The sequence below is a fragment of the Zonotrichia leucophrys genome, chromosome 3 (genome assembly GCF_028769735.1).
Source record: "Zonotrichia leucophrys gambelii isolate GWCS_2022_RI chromosome 3, RI_Zleu_2.0, whole genome shotgun sequence".
NCBI lineage: Eukaryota > Metazoa > Chordata > Aves > Passeriformes > Passerellidae > Zonotrichia > Zonotrichia leucophrys.
Genome location: NC_088172.1, coordinates 92,677,627 through 92,695,160, shown reverse-complemented (window position 1 = coordinate 92,695,160; position 17,534 = coordinate 92,677,627). Strand labels below are relative to the sequence as shown.

The following is a 17,534-nucleotide window of genomic DNA, read 5'->3' as shown; positions in this document are numbered from 1 at the left end:
CTGACAGGATGTGCTGCAGGGCAGCTGTCATGGGTGACCCTGTGTGCAGGGACCTGCAGCGAGGCCTTCCCCACCTCAGTGACAGCTTTGGGGTCTTTTGTCACTTGTGTCACCCTCACTCCGAAACTGGTATCACTTTCCTCCCTTTTAGTCCCACACACTGGGTTTTGCAGTGAAGGTTGGAGAAGACCTCCATGATCACTGAGTACAGCCATCAACCCAACACTGCCAGGCCCACCAACAACCCATGGCCGTCCCCAAGTGCACATCCCCGGGTTAACACTTCCAAGGATGGTGCTTCCCTGGGCTGCCTGCCCCAATGCTTGGCCACCCTTTCTATGAATACATTTCCTAATATACAATCTAAACCTTCCCTGGCACAACTTGAGGCCCTTTCCTCTCATCCTGTCACTTGTAACCTGGGGGAAGAGGCTGATCCCCATCTGGCTGCTCCTGTCGGGGAATTGCAGAGAGTGGTGAAGACCCCCTGGGCCTCCTTTTCTCCAGGCCGAGCCCCCTCAGCTCCCTCAGGAACTTGTGGGCTGGTGCAGCAAGCACCTAGCAAGATTTTCAAGCATCGTTCTCGTGTTCACTCGAGAATACGAGAGCTACTTTAAAAACCAGCATGCCTGCTGAGGAACAAACAGCGCTGTCACCGTTCCAGCCCGACACATAGAGATATTCAAACCCACAGCAGCCAAAGCCACACGCAGCTCCCAGCGCCGGGCCCTGTGCGAGGGGAGCGGGGCGGGGCGGCAGCAGCGGGGCGGGCCGGGGCGGGCGGAGGTGCCGTGGCCCGGAAGGGAAACACCGCGGATCCGGCTCGGGGAGTCCAGGAGGTACCGGGCAGGAAGGTGGGAACGCTGGAGAAAAGGAGTGATGAAGCTCTGTGGATGTCACGGTTCCGCGGAGAGCAGGGCTGGAGGGGAAGGGGCTGCGCAGGGGCTCGGCTGAGGGGAGGTGGGCAGGGGATGGGGTCCGGGAAAGCGGAGCTGGGAGGGGATAGAGGGTCCCCACACAGCCGGCATGGGGAGGGTGCCATGGGGAAGGGCGGGACGAGCCGGCGGAGCTGCACCCTGCCCGGGGCTCTGTGCTCTGAACTGAGAGGAAGGAGACGGAACCGTGTGTGACAGAGGCCTCGGGGCACCTGCCACGGTCTCCCTTCTCCCTCCCTCACTTCTGCCGAACTGCCCCGGGCAGGGTCAGCTTGGCTCTGATCTCCTGTGCAGCCCCAGTGGAGCTGGAGTGGGGAGAGCAGCCGCAAAAGGGGAATTTGCTTCTTTCCCAAGTCCTCCTTTGGGCTGTTACTTGTGCGCGGCCACATCGGGTCTTGTCCTGGCTGTGGAGGTGCCAGTGCAAAGATCCAGAGAATAAATTCCTGCCCACAGCTGCTCACTGTCTCCTGCAATAGCTTCCCATTAGCAGGAGGTGCCGCCGGAGGATCTGTTAATGCTGGGCAGCGCTGATGGGCTGTCAGCGCTGGGAAAGACAGTGCTGAGAGAAGGGGAGGACAAGTCCAGTCCCTCCCCTGGCCAGGCTCAGCAGCATGGGCAGCTCCCTCCAGAAGGGAGCCCAGTGTGAGATTATGTGGAAAAAACCATTGTATCTTGGGCTTTAGTTCCCCTTCCACCTTTTAGTCTCAGCCCTGCACACGCTGCTGAGTTAAAAAGTGACAGGGCAGAGGCTTCTATGAAATCTCCCTTGAAGGTTTGTCCTGTGGGCTTCCGTGTCCAAGAGGGTTCCATCAGAGTGATAGGCTCATGCTTTGGACAGAGAGTTTTGTCAAACTTGCAGCTTATGGCTGAGGAATATTACTTTTGTTTTCTAAAATCACAGAACTCACTAAACAGTGTTCCAGAAGAATACTTTTTGCTCCAGGTGCATACAGACACACCAACATGCAGATAATCAACAGTGGTTTGAGAGAGTGCCTTGTCACATCGAAAAACAAATAATGTGTGCTCAGACATCCACATGGTGATGGGCTTAATCACCTTCACAACTAAGGACTGTTTTTTCCTCTTCTTCCCCAAGGAAACATGAGTTGGTTAGCAAGGAAAAAAGGAAAGCCCAACAGAGGAGGAGGACGAGGCAAAGGAGGCGGTGGAAAACGAGGAGGGGGCAGTGGCCATTCAAACAAGCCTCAGCTCGGTGGAAGTAGGAAATGTTCAACCAAAATTTGGGACGATGGAGATGATTTTTGTCTCTTTGAGGAACCAAGGCTAGAATCCAGGTATTTCTGTTGGTTTGGGGGGAATGGGCATAGAGGTGTTTGGGATACTCTGGACCATTTGAGATACTTTTTGTATGTTGACATACATAGACATTTGGGGCTGGTTTTTGGATGTGTTTGAATATAAAAAAAAGTGAAAGAGTGATAAAAGTGTTTCAGTATGAAGCAGTTTTTACATGTCTGTTTTGAATAATCAGACATGATTATTATTTATCTTATTTTGATTTTCTTGTTTTGAATTATTTAATTAATGTTTTATAGATTTGATATCTAGCTAAGTGTTTTATTTTTTAAATAAAACACTTGTTTTGAATTATTTAATTAATGTTTTATAGATTTGATTTATTTTGATTTTCTTGTTTTGAATTATTTAATTAATGTTTTATAGATTTGATATCTAGCTAAGTGTTTTATTTTTTAAATAAAACACTTGTTTTGAATTATTTAATTAATGTTTTATAGATTTGATATCTAGCTAAGTGTTTTTATTTTTTAAGGATTATAACCTCTGATTTTCTTCTTTGGTCATAAAGTAATTTCAGGACACTTTTGGTCAGAACACATTAATAAACACAGGATATTAATATCTGTGTATTACAGAACAGAAGCTGGGCCGTGGAAAATCAGCAATTTAGAATTATTTTAGTATCCTGTGTGAGTTCTGACCCATCTAAGCTTAGAAATAAGCTTAGAAATATGTGGTTGTATTGTAGTCTAAGAACAGCTTTACCTAGCAAAGTGTTCAGTAAATAATTTTGGATTCAACACAGGATGCAATACACGTATGCACATGTGTGTACAGATAAAGACAAATCATGATCACATAAGAGTGACTCCAGCTGAATAATCCTTAGGTGATGAATTTATCTTATCTTGATTTTCTTGTTTTGAATTATAAGTTTGGGCCCCAACATCCCAATTCAGTCAAGAACATTTGAGCCAGGCAGGTAACTCGTGATTGTGTCCTGTTTTAATTTTCAGATCAAGTGTCCCTGCCAGAAGAGGAGGGCAAATGAAGCAGAGACCTGAAGCAAAAATGCCTCTGCAGACCATACACATGACATCAGAGAACCAGAGAAGAGTGAAAGAGCTCCTTCAAGAGCTGCAAGGGCAGGAGCTGGCACCTGAATCAGAGTTAGTTTAAATGGAGGCACTGCTTCCAGCTTCTCTGCATGAGCATGCTTTAGCAGGCATACTGTTAGAAACAGTATTTTTCCCCTTAACTTTTAATTAAATCTCAAATCCTATGGTTTTGACTCTGCCTTGTTCTTCTACAGTATTAACTCTGGGGAAAGGGTAGCCAAATCTACCATTTAAATGAAGGATTTAAAACTGCAGAGGCAGAGTTTTATGTCTACTCAACATTTTAATTTTGTTTCATTTTAACTTGATAACTCTTTTTATCAGTGTAGCTGGAGAAGATGATGATGAGCCTGACTACCTGGATGATGAGCAGTGCTGGTCAACAGAACAGGAAGCTTCTGATGCAATGCCAAAGTTGCCTGCTGAGCCAGCTGAGCACAGAATTGTGGGCAGTGAAGTGTCTTCATTTGCTGTGCACAAACTCTCCAGGTGATGCTTTACTGAATAATTTGTATCATCAAGAGATAGATCCCTGGTCTCAGTACTCTGTAAGCCCTCCTTGTGTTCTTCATCCATTTTGCTCAGATGTTAATAGTTATTCAATACTTTTGCTTGTTTTGGGAGCATTTTATATGTGACAGCTTTTTCTGAAGAGTTTAATTTCTGTAGTGGAGTGGAGAAATCTAACCCTGAAACTGTTAAGTGCTGCATTCTGAGGTGTGAGAGGCAGTGCCATGCATGCTGTGCTCCTTTGCTGTGAGCCTGGTCAAGCAGGTCTGTGTTATTCTGCTTCTCACTCACTTGTTGCCCTGTTTTCTGTTTTGGTGCAGGTATGGTTTTGACTGTGAGCGCTGCAGGGCAGTGCTGAGATCCTGCAATGGTAATATTGGGGCATCACTGGAGGATTTGCTATTGCAGTGCTTCTCTGAGAGGTATGGAGAGAAGATGCAGGTTTCTGCAGCAGCTGCTGAAGCCAGTCAAGAGGAATGTTTAGAGCAGAGGCAAGAAGAAGCTTTTGCCCTCCGGTCAATTTATGGAGAAAAATTTGTAGAAAGGATTAAAAATCGTGTTTGGACTTTCAGTTTGGAATTGGACTACCTGGCACACAGGTTCAGTAAATCTAAACAAAAAAGTACAAGGGACACAGCAAAACAGACTTCAAAGGAAATATGTAAATTTTACCTCCAAGGAGGCTGCAGGTTTGGTTCAAAATGCAGATTTAGACATGAATTCCCTCCAAACCATCCACTAAACACATCCAAGAACTCTGTAGACGATGCTCATCTCAGACATAATGATGGTCCCGTCTATGAACTTGAAGTGAGATTTCCTGATGAGAACAAGTATCCTCTTCAGGCACCTCTTGTGGCATTTTACTCCACTGACGAGAATCTGCCTCTTGCTTGTCGTCTGCACATTGCTGAGTTCCTCTTTGGAAAGGCCTTGGCAGCTGCAGAGTCTCATGAGCCAGTGGTGTACACCTTGGTGACTTGTTTGGAAGATGAACACGAGATCAGTGAGCTCCTGAGCAATACTCACCACAAGTTCAGTGTTCCTCCTGTCTCCCTGCTGGCAGCACCTCCTGTAAAGCCACAGGCAGAGAGTGCACCTGCTTCAGATCAACAGGCTGAAGGTACACCAAATCTCCTTTGTGGTTTCTGGGCGAAGAACAGTCAGAAAGATTTCAAAGGAAAAAAGAGAGATAAGGCAGAACCCCCAGTTCAGCCATCTGTTCCAAATCTATTTCTGGAGATTGAAGTCATGTGGTGAGCCAGATCCATGATCTGTCTGTGCCTCAGGAAGTTCCTTCTGTAACCAAGCTGCAGCAGAAGGTTTTGTGCTGCCCAGAACTGAGTTCTGGGAGCAGAGTTTGGTTTGGCAGAGTGAGAGATGCCCATTGTCACACAGCCCATGGAAAGCACTGGGAGACGTGAGCTCAGAATGGACCAGAAAAATGTGCTGGGAAGGGAGCAGGGAAGGTTGTTTGCAAGCTTTGCTGCATTTGCAACTCATCAATTCAGAAACCTCTTTTTTAGATTACTTAAATTTACCAGCAGCTCCTCAAAATTAACTTACAAAGGTGGATTTAAGGCTGAGCAAATGTGGCAAGTGGTGATAGAATGTTGTTCAAGTATCATCCCTTTCTGTTTATGCTGGTGCAGACAGGTTGATTTCACAGGGGGAGAGTTGAGTCTGTGTCACTTGTGGCAGGGTGACTTTCCAGCTCTCAGTTCCAAAACTACTTTTATCTAAGGCAAGCTTTTTTCAAGACAGTGTTCAAGTGCATTGTGTTGTAGAGCTCTTAAATAGTGGCAAACTGTGGTTTTTCTGCAGTAAGACAAAGTGTTCCATTTTTTGAACGCCTCTGCAGAAAAACAGCTGTGTTCCAGAAACTGAGATTCCAAATAATTTTCATTAGTTATTAAATATTCCTTATGCTATAAAGTACCTTTTTTTTTTTTTAGCAAAAGTAGCCTTAAAGCTTTCAAGGGCTGGCTTGAGCAAATCCTGCTTTGATAGGCAAAGGCACTGAAGTACCTGGTCCAGTTTCAGGTTTGGTTTAAAAGTATTGGTCAGTGACTTAACACTTAATTAATGAAAACTACCCTAATTTATAAGCATTTTGTACTGCACAGAAGGGGTTGTGTGTTGGAGAAGTGAGCTGAGGCACATGGAGAATTTGCAGGAAGGCAAACCACGTAACCGTGTGTGGCCACCCAGACCCCAGTGCAGGGGTAGGGACAAGTGGGATGGGGCTGGAGAAGCTGTGGGTGATTTGGTGAGGTGAGGGGAGGTTTCTGGGGATGTTGAATTAAATGCATGTCAGAAACAGTCCTGCAGACCCTCAGGCCCAGTCTAACAAGGTTCTTTGTTGGAAATGCTGCTGGAACATGTCTCTCTTTCCTTCATTGCCCGTTCCTTAGTAATAACAATATTTAACTGTACACTCTCTGTCTCAAGCCTCAACAGTGTCAGAGCCTCAGGAAGAAGAGGTGGTGGCAGAAGAGGAGGAGGAGGAAGAGCCTGAACAAGTTGTTGTGGAGAATGAGAGTTATGTGAACTTGAAGAAGAAGCTTTCCAAAAAGTATGATGTGCAGGCAAAGTCTCTGTATAATGAAAATGTCAGAATCTGCGCGCAGTTTCGGCAGAAAAAGGTACAGTGTGCAGAACACAGTTTTGTTGCCTACTTTAGAGAAATAAATATTACAGAGACAAGCTGTTGTTTCAGATGGTTCTGTTCCATCCCAGTGGTGTTCTTACTGCTTTGCTGTCTTTGTCCATCAGTCTTCCAGGCACTTTCAGTCCATGCTGTATGAAAGGCAGAAGCTCCCTGCTTGGCAAGAGAGAGAAAACATCTTGAGTTTGCTTGAGAGCCACCAAGTTCTTGTTGTGAGTGGCATGACAGGGTAAGAGTGTGATTGCACATACAGACTTCATGCATCAAAGTATACACAGAATAACATGAAATATGATCCATGTTCTGGAAAGGATGAGGTGGTGGCTCATCTGTGACCAGTGTAACCAGTGACAGCAGTCCTAGGTGAACTGCATGTGAAGGATCACACTAATGAAGCAAAGCAAATTTCCAGTGGAATGCAGTCAATTTATGTGGGTGGAAGGTGTTGCATTTGTGGGGTTTATAATTAATTCCTGATTTTGTTGTGCAGATGTGGGAAAACCACTCAGATTCCCCAGTTTATCTTGGATGCTTCATTGCAAGGCTCTCCAAGCAGAGTTGCAAACATCATCTGCACTCAGCCTCGCAGGATCTCTGCCATTTCTGTGGCTGAACGTGTAGCCAAGGAAAGAACAGAAAGGATTGGACTCACTGTTGGATATCAGATCCGTCTGGAAAGTGTCAAGGTACGTATGCTTTGCTTGCTGGTTTTCATTTACTCCTATTAAAATGTGCTTAGTGCTTCTCTAGTGTACAGAACCTCTGCCCTGAACCTGCCATGCAGTGAGATAAGCAAGTTTGTATCATCTGTATTTATAAAATACTATGAAACATGTTCTGTATTTTATTTCATCTCAAGTTGCACAGCTCACTTTGCAGAATGAGAGTGCAGTGCTGTGTCTTGCAGGTTTGCTTTCTATTGAGTGAGGTGAAGGGGTTTGGGAGTGTGAGTAATCCTGTGTCCTTTGGAAGGCTGCTGGCTGCTTTTCTGCCTGTTGCCATTCCCATGTGTCTCCCAAGTGGAGACTGAGGGTGCAGCTACAGCCAGACAGAAACTGCTGTGTTGGAAGTGAAGTTTTGTCTGTGTTGCAGCTGATTGCTTTTTCCAAGATGTATGCTAAAAAAGAGACTCACCAAATCTTCCTAGGAAGAGAGATCTGAGTTGTTTATCAAAAAACTGTATCCACAGAAAAGGCAGTTCATATTTTTTGATAGGTAGCAATGCCCCTGAGTAATGAGCAGGTGTTGTCAGTGTCAGTCAAGAAATAAAAATCCATCTCCAGCAGGGCTTGCTTGTTCCCTCTCAGTCAAACCTGGCCCTGAGCTGAAACCAAATGCTTTACAGCAGAACATACTCTCTTTGCACTGTGTTAATTTGCCCAGAGTGAACTGAATGCTTTGTCTTACCCTTCAAGTCCTCAGCTACCAGGCTTTTGTACTGCACTACTGGTGTGCTGTTGAGAAGGCTGGAAGGAGATCTGACTCTGCAGGGAGTCACTCATGTCATTGTTGATGAAGTTCATGAAAGAACAGAAGAAAGGTAAGTAATCTCTTATCCTGTAAGCAAAATGAAGAAACACAGTCAAAGGTGGCTGAGGTGCCAGTAGCTGATCCTGTGGCAGTGGTATGGGATGGTGGAAGGAGTCTGGGGGCAGTAGGAAATTGTGCTGCAGCAGCTTGTGAGAAAGCCCATCTCTCAGAAATTGCTGTGCCTCCAAAGGGCCCTCACATTGCAGCAGTGTTGCAAAGAGGTTTTGGATAGGGCTGGAGGGTTAAGTAACTTTTTAACCAAAGCTGTTTCTTACAGTTTCCTTGTTTCAGCTTTTATCAAATACCATAATTCTTCACATGCAGGCTTCAGCAAAGCAAGGGACAAATGCTCCCATTTCCTTCCAGTCTGTAGATTTTGCTAGACAGTCTCATCCTATCCTGCTGTAGCCTCCTGCAATTTTACCTCACTTGCCTGCTGATCACAGGCAAAAGATGATGTCTGTCAGTATCTCTGTAAATTAGGTGGCAAGCATCCTTCTCTTTGTTTTCCTTGTCAAACACTGCAGTGCAGTGGGTTTCTGAGAGGCTTTGTCTCTTACCCATTATTCTGCAGCTCAAGTGGTATTTTAGCCACTTAAAAGTGCTTGTGTCTCTCAAGGATTCCTCTTCCTTCTCATTTACAATCACTTCAAGCCAGTCTTCTAGTCATGCCACAAAAGCTATAAATATAGTGGGAAAAATATAGTGAGCAGGGAAGAGTGGGTAAGTTTGAGTGACTCTTCCAGTGAAGAAGAGGAGCAAAAAGGACTCATCTGTTACTTTGAGTTAATTTCTTATCTGATGTTCCTGCGTTGTCATTAATGTAAGTCATTTATAAAACTTTTTGTTTAAATGGTTTTGCTGAGTAATCCTGACACTCCAGTAAGGGACAACCAGAAGAGAGTCAGATTTGCAGATTGGTTTTCACTGGGCCATTCCAACAAGCTCATGCTGGTGTGATGGTGTTGCTGTACTGTTGAAAACACCAGGAAGGTGGACAGAAGGGGAGAAAAATAATCTGGAAGTTAATGCTGAAGACACTCAAATGTTCTTGTGCCTGCTTTCTTCAGTGACTTCCTGCTGCTGGTTTTGAAGGATATAATGGTTCAGAGGCCAGACCTGCGCATTATACTGATGAGTGCCACCCTGAATGCTGAGCTTTTCTCTCAGTACTTCCACTCCTGTCCAATCATCAACATACCAGGTGAAACCCATTCATTTTTATTGTCATTCATCATTTTAGAGATTTGATTTCACCCTTTCTTCTTGCAAAGTGTTTCTCAATTCAAGATGGGGATGCATGCCAGAAATTCGATGCTGAAGACTTAGAGGGAGAGACTGATGAGATTTAGGAGAGAAAGGACTTGAAAATGTTGACATTTTTTGCTGTCTGTATACCAGCAGAATTTCCCTCCTCAGAAGACAATCATTATATGGTGTGTGCATGACATGGTTCCCTGGGTTAGGTTCACCACAGCTGAGGACTCTCCTGTATCCTTGTGAGAAAAGGATCAGTGGGAGGGTCCAGCTGGATGTGTACACGTTTAGCCCAATGTCCCTTTTAAATTGCTGAGTTATGGTGTGGAGCTGGAAGGGAACATGGGTGTGTTCATCTAGGTGTGTCTGCCCTTCTCTGCCTGTGTGAGTGCATTGTGCATGTCACCATGGAATCCTAGATTGGTTTGGGATGGAAGAGACCTTAGAGATCCTCTAGTTTCACCCCTGCCATGGGCAGGGATGTCCTGTCACTAGACCAGGTTGCTCAAAGCCCCATCCAACCTGGCCTTGAATGCTTCATGCTTGGAAGACACCCACTGTTTGTCCTAGTCAGAAATTGTGTTGAGGAGTGCAGTGTAGATGAGAGCTGTGCAGCCAATGTATGGCATAATAACCTGTATAAAATTGCAATAATCTTTGGTATTTTTCCTCTTTTCTCCATGCTGTTGTCTAGATAGATTTATTGTGTAGATAGATTTATTGTGTAGATAGATTTATTCTCGTGTTTTCTTTCAGGGCGAACATTTCCTGTGGACCAGTTTTTTCTGGAAGATGTGATTGCAATGACAAGGTGTGAAATTCACACATTCTCAGATGTGTTTGGGTGGTGAGGTTGAGGTTACACTTTTGACCTTGAGACTGCAGTAGTTCTGGGCATTTATTTTAAAAGTAAATCCTCTCAGATCTCCCTCATCACCTGCGCCTGCTACTAAAGCACCTTGACCTTCATATTATCTATGATTTGTATAAAGTTCCTATCAGACTTAAAAATATTTTAGATACCCTATCTCTGTAGTTAATTATTAGAAGGAGACTGTTAGGCTTCTTTCCACACTCCCAAATGTTCTTTTGCTGCCCAGGTATGTTTTAGAGGACAGCAGTCCCTACAGGAGGAAGGTAAAGCAAGAACAGAATGGGAGACACAAAAGAACTGCATTTGAAGAAGTAGAGGAGGACCTGAGGCGTGCTGGCCTTCTGGAAAGCACTGACACCGTGGTCAGAGATTCAGACCCAGACCAGAAATTAACTCTGAAGCAGCTCCTTACACGATATAAAGGTGAACTCCTTCTTAAATTTAATAAATTGGCACACAGACAACATGGGATGTTATCACTGTAGGCTGAATGCTTATCTACAATTCAGAGTTTTGCACTTGTGAAGTTCTAGATGAGCAACTTTCTGCTAGTTTAAAAAAAATAAAAGAGAGCCCATTGTTCTCTTAAACTACAAGCAAAGATCTTGACTGAAACTAGTTCTTAGCATCTGAAAATGGACAATTTTCAGCTACTGTCTCTTTCCATCCCTTTTCAGATGCTTTCTCAGTCCCACTTTGCTCTCTGTATCTGTTCTTGCTGCAGCAGCTTTGCTTGAGGCACAGCATGGATCTGCCCTCTTCAGGTCTAAGCCAGGTGCTCTTTGAACAAAGCTGTAACTGCTCCCATGCATCCACAGATGTTTTTTCCAAGACATGGATTTACTGCATCTTTTCTTTTTTCCCAGGGGTTAGCAAGGCAGTGCTGAAAACAATGTCTGTCATGGACTTGGACAAAGTTAATCTAGAATTAATTGAAGCCTTGCTGGAATGGATAGTTGCTGGCAGACATTCATACCCCCCAGGTAATTTCATTGTCCTTGGGAGATAAATGAAAGAAGATTCTTGGAAGTTTCTTGGACAGCCCAAAGCTAATGATTTTCATGCAGAGGTTCTGTAGCTATTGACTATTTTTGAAAAAAATAAATTGCTAGTTGAGTTCCAAAGCTTGTGATATACATGGGAGGGGGAAGGTGAGAAAATTGTCTACCTTGAGAAGTCTTTTGTGAAGGACTGTTACAGCCTGTGTGCTTTTTTAGTACAATAATTGCACATTAATAAAATATTGTGCTGTCCTTTTTGTTGAGTGATTTTAATTTTTTTTTTTATCTTTATACATAGGTGCTGTGTTGGTATTTTTGCCTGGCCTAGCAGAAATCAAGATGCTTTATGAGCAGCTTCAGACTAATGCTCTTTTTAATAACAGGCACAGCAAGAGGTAAGGCAGAAAAGCTCCAAAACTGTCAGTCTTTACCCATAAATAAAGAGTCATTTCCTGCACAAAGCCTGCAGGGATAAATTAGCTTGATTAAATGTGTGAGCTGACTCCAGTCAGGGTAACTCCTTTTCTATCTTGTTGGCTCCCTCCTTTTGTTTTTCTCCTCAGCTCAGGAAGTTCACTTGTTGAAGTTCTCAGAGACCCTAGTGAGCAGTGGTTTCCATTTTGTGCTCTGCATGATCCAGGCTGCTGAAATCTCAGAATGTTTGCTGAGTTACATTTAGTTGTGGTTATGTTTGGCCTTGGATGCTTACAAGGAGAAGTAACACTCTGGGCAGTATCCAGTGAGGCCAAAGTGTGTGCAGGCAGATTGTTCCCAAGAAGGAAGAGGCTGGAGATGCCCTGAGCACCTTGTCCTGTTGTCCTTGCAGGTGTGTGGTTTATCCACTTCATTCCTCACTGTCCAGTGAAGAACAGCAGTCTGTGTTCCTCAGGCCTCCTGCAGGAGTTACCAAAATCATCATCTCCACCAACATTGCAGAGACATCTGTCACTATCGATGACGTGGTCTATGTGATTGACTCTGGAAAAATGAAAGAGAAAAGGTGCTGGCGTTCATTCCTTGGGGTTTGGTAAACTCTGTCAAGCCTTGAGTTTTCCAAAGAGCTGGGAAAAACTGGAAGGAAACTTGGGCTGTATAAAGCTGCTATGAGTTGGAGAAAGTCAGTCTAAGCTCAGCTCCAAGTGCAGGGGTGGGAATTGTATCCATACAGAAGTTGGCAGCATCTGCCTGCTCAGCCTCCAGCCTGTTCTCTGTGTGCTCCTGCCAAGGGCAGGTGACAGGACAAGGGGTGAAATGGCTTCAGACTGAAAGAGGGCAGGTTTAGATTGGATGTTAGGAAGAAATTCTTCACTCTGGGGAGGCACTGGCACAGGTTTTCCAGAGAAGCTGTGGCTGCCCCATCCCTGGAAGGTTCAAGGCCAGGCTGGAGAGGGCTCTGAGCAACCTGGTCTAGTGGAAACTGTCCCAGCATGTGGCAGAGGAAGTTGAGATTGGATGATCTTTAAGGTCCCTGCCAAGCCAGACCATTCTGTGGCTGTGTGGATACAAGCCTTTGTCTCGCTCTCCTGTAGATACGACCCAAGCAAAGGAATGGAAAGTCTGGAGGACACCTTTGTGTCCAAGGCCAACGCTCTGCAGAGGAAGGGGCGGGCAGGACGTGTGGCCTCGGGCGTCTGCTTCCACCTCTTCAGCAGCCACCACTACAACCACCAGCTTGTGAAACAGCAGCTGCCAGAAATACAGAGAGTGCCCCTGGAGCAGCTCTGTCTGAGGTGAGCTCTTGTGTTTCCTGAAGAAGCCAGCATGCAGAATGTCCTTCCTTTGCTGCAGGGAGCACCTGCCACAGCCCACAGCAAGCACCCTCATCATGCAAACGTTAAAGGAAGAGGCCTTCCTGTCCCTGCTGCACACCCCTTCGTACTGAAAGGAAGCAGAGCAGCACCAATTACAGTTTTGCAGTAACAACTTTATTTCAAACCTCAGTGTGCTAAATAGAAATCTGTTCTTACAGACTCACTACTCCACATTGCTCCCTGATTCAGCTTTGTGTTACAGGCCCTCCTCTAGGGAATGTGTACCTCAATGCATGTTTTCTATTTGCTTTTTTCAATCTGTTTTTACAAAAGCTTGGGTTTTTTATCCTGTTTATGGAACTAAACTGCTTTTTTTCTTTCTTCCTTTTGTCTTGTTAACTTTCCCTCCTCTCCTCTTAAGAATTAAGATCCTGGAGATGTTTTCTGAGCAGAGTCTTCACTCTGTCTTGTCACGGCTGATCGAGCCCCCCAGGACCGAGTCCTTGCAGGCATCGAAGGTGCGGCTGCGGGACCTGGGAGCGTTAACTCCGGAGGAGAAGCTCACTCCCCTGGGATACCACCTGGCCTCGCTGCCTGTGGATGTCAGGATTGGCAAGCTCATGCTCTTTGGCACCATCTTCCGCTGCCTGGATCCTGCGCTGACCATAGCAGCCAGCCTGGCCTTTAAGTCACCTTTTGTAAGTATTCTTAACCTGAGGGCCATGTTTTTGTGCAGCAGCAAAATGCTCTTGTGACTTGCAGCATGCTACACTTGATATTTTAATTCTTCTTTTTAGCCCAAATTGTTTATGTGTTAGTGCAGTGCTTGTTAAAATAATCCAGTTATAAGCAGAAGTTCAAAACCATGTGGTAGCAGCAAGAGTGGTATTTATATACAGTAGAAACAGTGAATATTATTTTTGATATTCTTTTAGCTAAGAAGTGCACACATTTTGTCTGAATTTGGTGTGAAAACTACTGGTAATATAAATTGTGAAATAGTGATAATGGACGGAGCTGACAAATCTGAGCTGTGGTTGCAGAGGTCAGTTTGGATGTCTGTGTCTTCACTGTCACTTTGGGTATTGAATCAGGTGCTCTTTTGAATGCCTCATATTTTCTGTTATCCACAGGGAAAATTTGCATTCTGACCTGTGAGCTGCTGTGAAAATGCCAAAGAGAATGTGCCATGTAGCTCTAGAATGGCTCATCCAAGTGGTGAGGGGAAGAACACGCTAACCTGTTACTGCCTGTCTAGGTGTCACCGTGGGATAAAAGGGAAGAAGCAAACAAAAAGAAGCTGGAGTTTGCAGTAGGAAACAGTGACTACCTGGCTCTTCTCCAGGCCTATAAGGTGAGTTAGAACTCAGTAGCCTCTCTTGGGGTTTTGTGATGTGTTTGATATCCAAGCAGAAATGTTTTATTAAAGCTTTCCTCCCATCCTCTCAATCAGGGATGGCGTTTAAGTATCAAAGAGGGCTCTCAAGCAAGCTACAACTACTGCAGGGAGAACTTCCTGTCAGGAAGAGTCCTTCAGGTAGGGCAGTGTTTGTGCCTGGTGGAATCCCAGTGACAGAAATGAGCCACTGGGGAAGACTCTTCCTTGCTGGGTGTGGCAGCTATCACAGCGCTCTGTGTGTTGCAGGAAATTGCCAGTCTGAAGAGGCAGTTTGCAGAGCTGCTTTCTGACATTGGCTTTGTGAAGGAGGGATTGAGAGCCAGGGATATTGAGAAGAGGTGGTCCCAAGGAGGCGATGGTGTGTTGGATGCCACAGGAGAGGAGGTAACTCAGCATTTCATCCATGCAGTTTTCATGTGAGCTGCCTTCAGAAGGACTGGGGCCAGACATGTCCTGAGGGGGTTACATGATGCTCAGGGTGATCAGGGTTTGGTATTGTAGGATTCCTGTGCTTTGGGACAGATTGTGCTTGCTTTCTGGAGGGTGCAAGCCACTTTGTAGCCAGATGTCAGAGAACAATCCAGCTAGGCACCAGGACAGTGGTGGCCAATTTGTTCCATTGATAGTGGGTGAAACACAGCTCAGGTCCAACCTGAGGCTGCAGGAGCAGTGACTTGTCCTCCTCTACAAAGCACAGGAGTGCAGCAGTAAAAGTGAGCTAATTTCAGGAATTCAGTCATTCCTGGAGCAAGGTTTTACCTTTACAGACTGAACTGTAGGATCCCTAATGATCTCCTATTGATTTCACAGGCAAATTCAAATGCAGATAACATCAAGCTGATCTCAGCTATGCTGTGTGCTGCACTGTATCCCAATGTTGTCCAGGTAAAAGAATGCTTTTTCATTTTCCCTTCTTTGGTCTAGCACAGCCACACTCCCTGCTTTCATTTGGGCTCAGTGTGGCAGCCTTGAGCCTGGCTTAGGTTGCCAAAATTTGCTGCTTTATGGTGTCAGAGCTCCAGTTTGTATTGCCTGACTGCTGCTGTTCCTTCAGGCTGATTTCAGTGTCACACAGAAGGAAATGTGAATTTACTTAAAATCACACCTGTTTAGAAGGCTGAGGTTACAAAGGAAGTCAGGGTTGGACAGCATGTGTCTCCAGTGACTTGACATGTTGCTACTACAGAATTTCTGATTTTGAAAATTTTAAAACTTGAAGTTAAAAGGTTTTCTGGTGCAGCAGATTTTTATAACCTTTTTTCTTACCATACAGGTGAAAAAGCCAGAGGGTAAATACCAGAAGACCAGTACAGGAGCGGTCAAAATGCAACCAAAAGCAGAAGAGCTGAAGTTTGTTACTAAAAATGATGGTTATGTTCATATTCATCCTTCGTCTGTGAATTATCAGGTTAGGATGCTTTTTTCTGCAAAGCATGCTCTTGTTTTATAAAAGAAATCACTTTTGCTTGAGTGTTTAAAATTACAGTGAGGATCCCTATTATTGTTTAAAATAAAAAATCTTAATGATTGAAGAGTCCTGCGTTAGGACAGTAAGTAACAGTGCATTCCTGAGTTAGGAGTGTCCTGCCGGGCACAGAGTTAAACTGCAGCCAGCAGTTGTTGGCAGCTCTTTTGGGTCTCCAGGAGGGTGTGTCAGTGCTGCAGAAGAGGCAGAGCTGGCCCGTGTGGCAGGGGCAGAAGAGCAGCGTCACTCTGACCGGGCTGCTGTGTCCCTGTCCCAGACCAGGCACTTTGAGAGCCCGTACCTGGTGTACCACGAGAAGATCAAGACGAGCCGCGTGTTCATCCGGGACTGCAGCATGGTGTCCGTGTACCCGCTGGTGCTGCTGGGCGGCGGCCAGGTGCACATGCAGCTGCTCAAGGGCGACTTTGTCATCTCCCTGGACGACGGCTGGATCCGCTTTGTGGCTGCCTCTCACCAGGTGAGGAGGAGGAGGAGGAGGGCCCGTGCCGGGAGAGCTGCAGGGCTGGGCTGCAGCTGAGCCTTAGCCCTGCTCTGTGCTTTAACCTGTGTCAGGTGGCTGAGCTGGTGAAGGAGCTGCGCTGCGAGCTGGACCAGCTGCTGCAGGATAAAATCAAGAATCCCAGCATGGATTTGTGCATGTGCCCCCGGGGCTCTCGGATCATCGGCATGATTGTCAAGCTTGTGACCACGCAGTGACATCAGAACAGTTTGCTGTAAGGATCACCCATGGCTGCTGCCTGAGAACAGACCAAGTAACATCAGTGTCCTGATGCATTTATTGGTCCAAAACGTGGCACTGACCTCTGCAAAAACAAGTTGGCAACTGTACTGTTGAGTTTTGGGTTTTTGTTTGTTGGCTTGTTGAAATTAAGGTGGCTTACACTATATTCTGGGAGAATGGCAGCTCTTCCAGAAGGAATAGAAACCTGAGTGTTTTTTATGGGACTGTGCCCTGGTAGTGTTGTTTTCTGGTCACACAAACACCTGCTAGCCAGCTGTTTCTTGTAATAGTCACAGCTGGAGGCAGCGTGTGGCATAGGGAGCTGTTCCCAAATTGGTTTAAACTCAGTCTACATTTTAACTAAGACTTGACTGAGGCAGTTTTGGCTGACCAGGAATCCTGTTTACAGTTCAACCCAAAGCCCTTGTACAAGTGAGCACCTTTAGATTTGCATTGAGGCTCTGCAATTCAGACAATGTCCTGTGGTAAGGAGATATACTGGATCAGTCAGTGTGGTTTTGGATCAGTGCAGGTTGCTCTGGTGACAAGATTAAACTCCAAGACAGTGTGGACATTTTCCCTGAAAAGAGGCTGTTCCAACCCTTCCTGCACTGGGAATATGTAAAACAGCTGAGATGGGACTGCTGTAGTGCATTAATATGAATTCTTGGCAGATGCCATTGTTAATTGCTAACATGTTCTGGCATGGGGTATCCTCCTGCCACCCTGCACAGCTGGAATGAAGTCCCACTTTTGGAAGCTTTCAGCCAGACTCCTGCTCTGAGGATTGGGCTGCTGTAGCAATAATGAATTATTATTTCCTCCCTTTGGCCTTGCTTTTAATTGCAGTGCTGAGCATTGCTGCAGCCAAGCTGCTCAAATACCAAATGCCTTAAGTGACAGGAGTGGGCTGTCACCTTTGTGTCACCAGAGTGAACACTGCCTCCAGCACCAGTCTGATCTACAACCTTCAGCCTGAGGCATGATGAGTGGAGGAAGGGAGATTGTTAGGAGTTAAAAA

General features: G+C 45.4%; 1 protein-coding gene across 1 annotated transcript; it reads left to right on the top strand.

Annotated features, from left to right (window-relative positions):
• The first annotated feature begins 803 nt into the window (after positions 1–803).
• DHX57 (DExH-box helicase 57) lies at positions 804–16,717 on the top strand. Its single transcript, XM_064709314.1, has 24 exons — positions 804–854; positions 2,035–2,233; positions 3,215–3,367; positions 3,641–3,805; positions 4,147–4,949; positions 6,278–6,471; positions 6,602–6,723; positions 6,985–7,180; positions 7,910–8,034; positions 9,095–9,228; positions 10,038–10,092; positions 10,382–10,578; positions 11,022–11,138; positions 11,455–11,551; positions 11,983–12,156; positions 12,686–12,886; positions 13,329–13,605; positions 14,166–14,261; positions 14,361–14,444; positions 14,553–14,690; positions 15,117–15,191; positions 15,580–15,714; positions 16,049–16,249; positions 16,345–16,717. Exons 2-24 carry the CDS (start codon positions 2,040–2,042, stop codon positions 16,486–16,488), a joined length of 4,077 nt encoding a protein of 1,358 aa, XP_064565384.1. The 5' UTR covers positions 804–854; positions 2,035–2,039; the 3' UTR covers positions 16,489–16,717.
• The last annotated feature ends 817 nt before the right edge of the window (positions 16,718–17,534 follow it).

Bases quoted from the DNA above. Each gene is read 5' to 3' on its own strand.
- DHX57 (XM_064709314.1), top strand. From the start codon at position 2,040: ATGAGTTGGTTAGCAAGGAAAAAAGGAAAGCCCAACAGAGGAGGAGGA. The intron at 10,093-10,381 runs GTGTGAAATTCA...TTTGCTGCCCAG, and splicing joins GATGTGATTGCAATGACAAG to GTATGTTTTAGAGGACAGCA. The intron at 10,579-11,021 runs GTGAACTCCTTC...CTTTTTTCCCAG, and splicing joins GCTCCTTACACGATATAAAG to GGGTTAGCAAGGCAGTGCTG.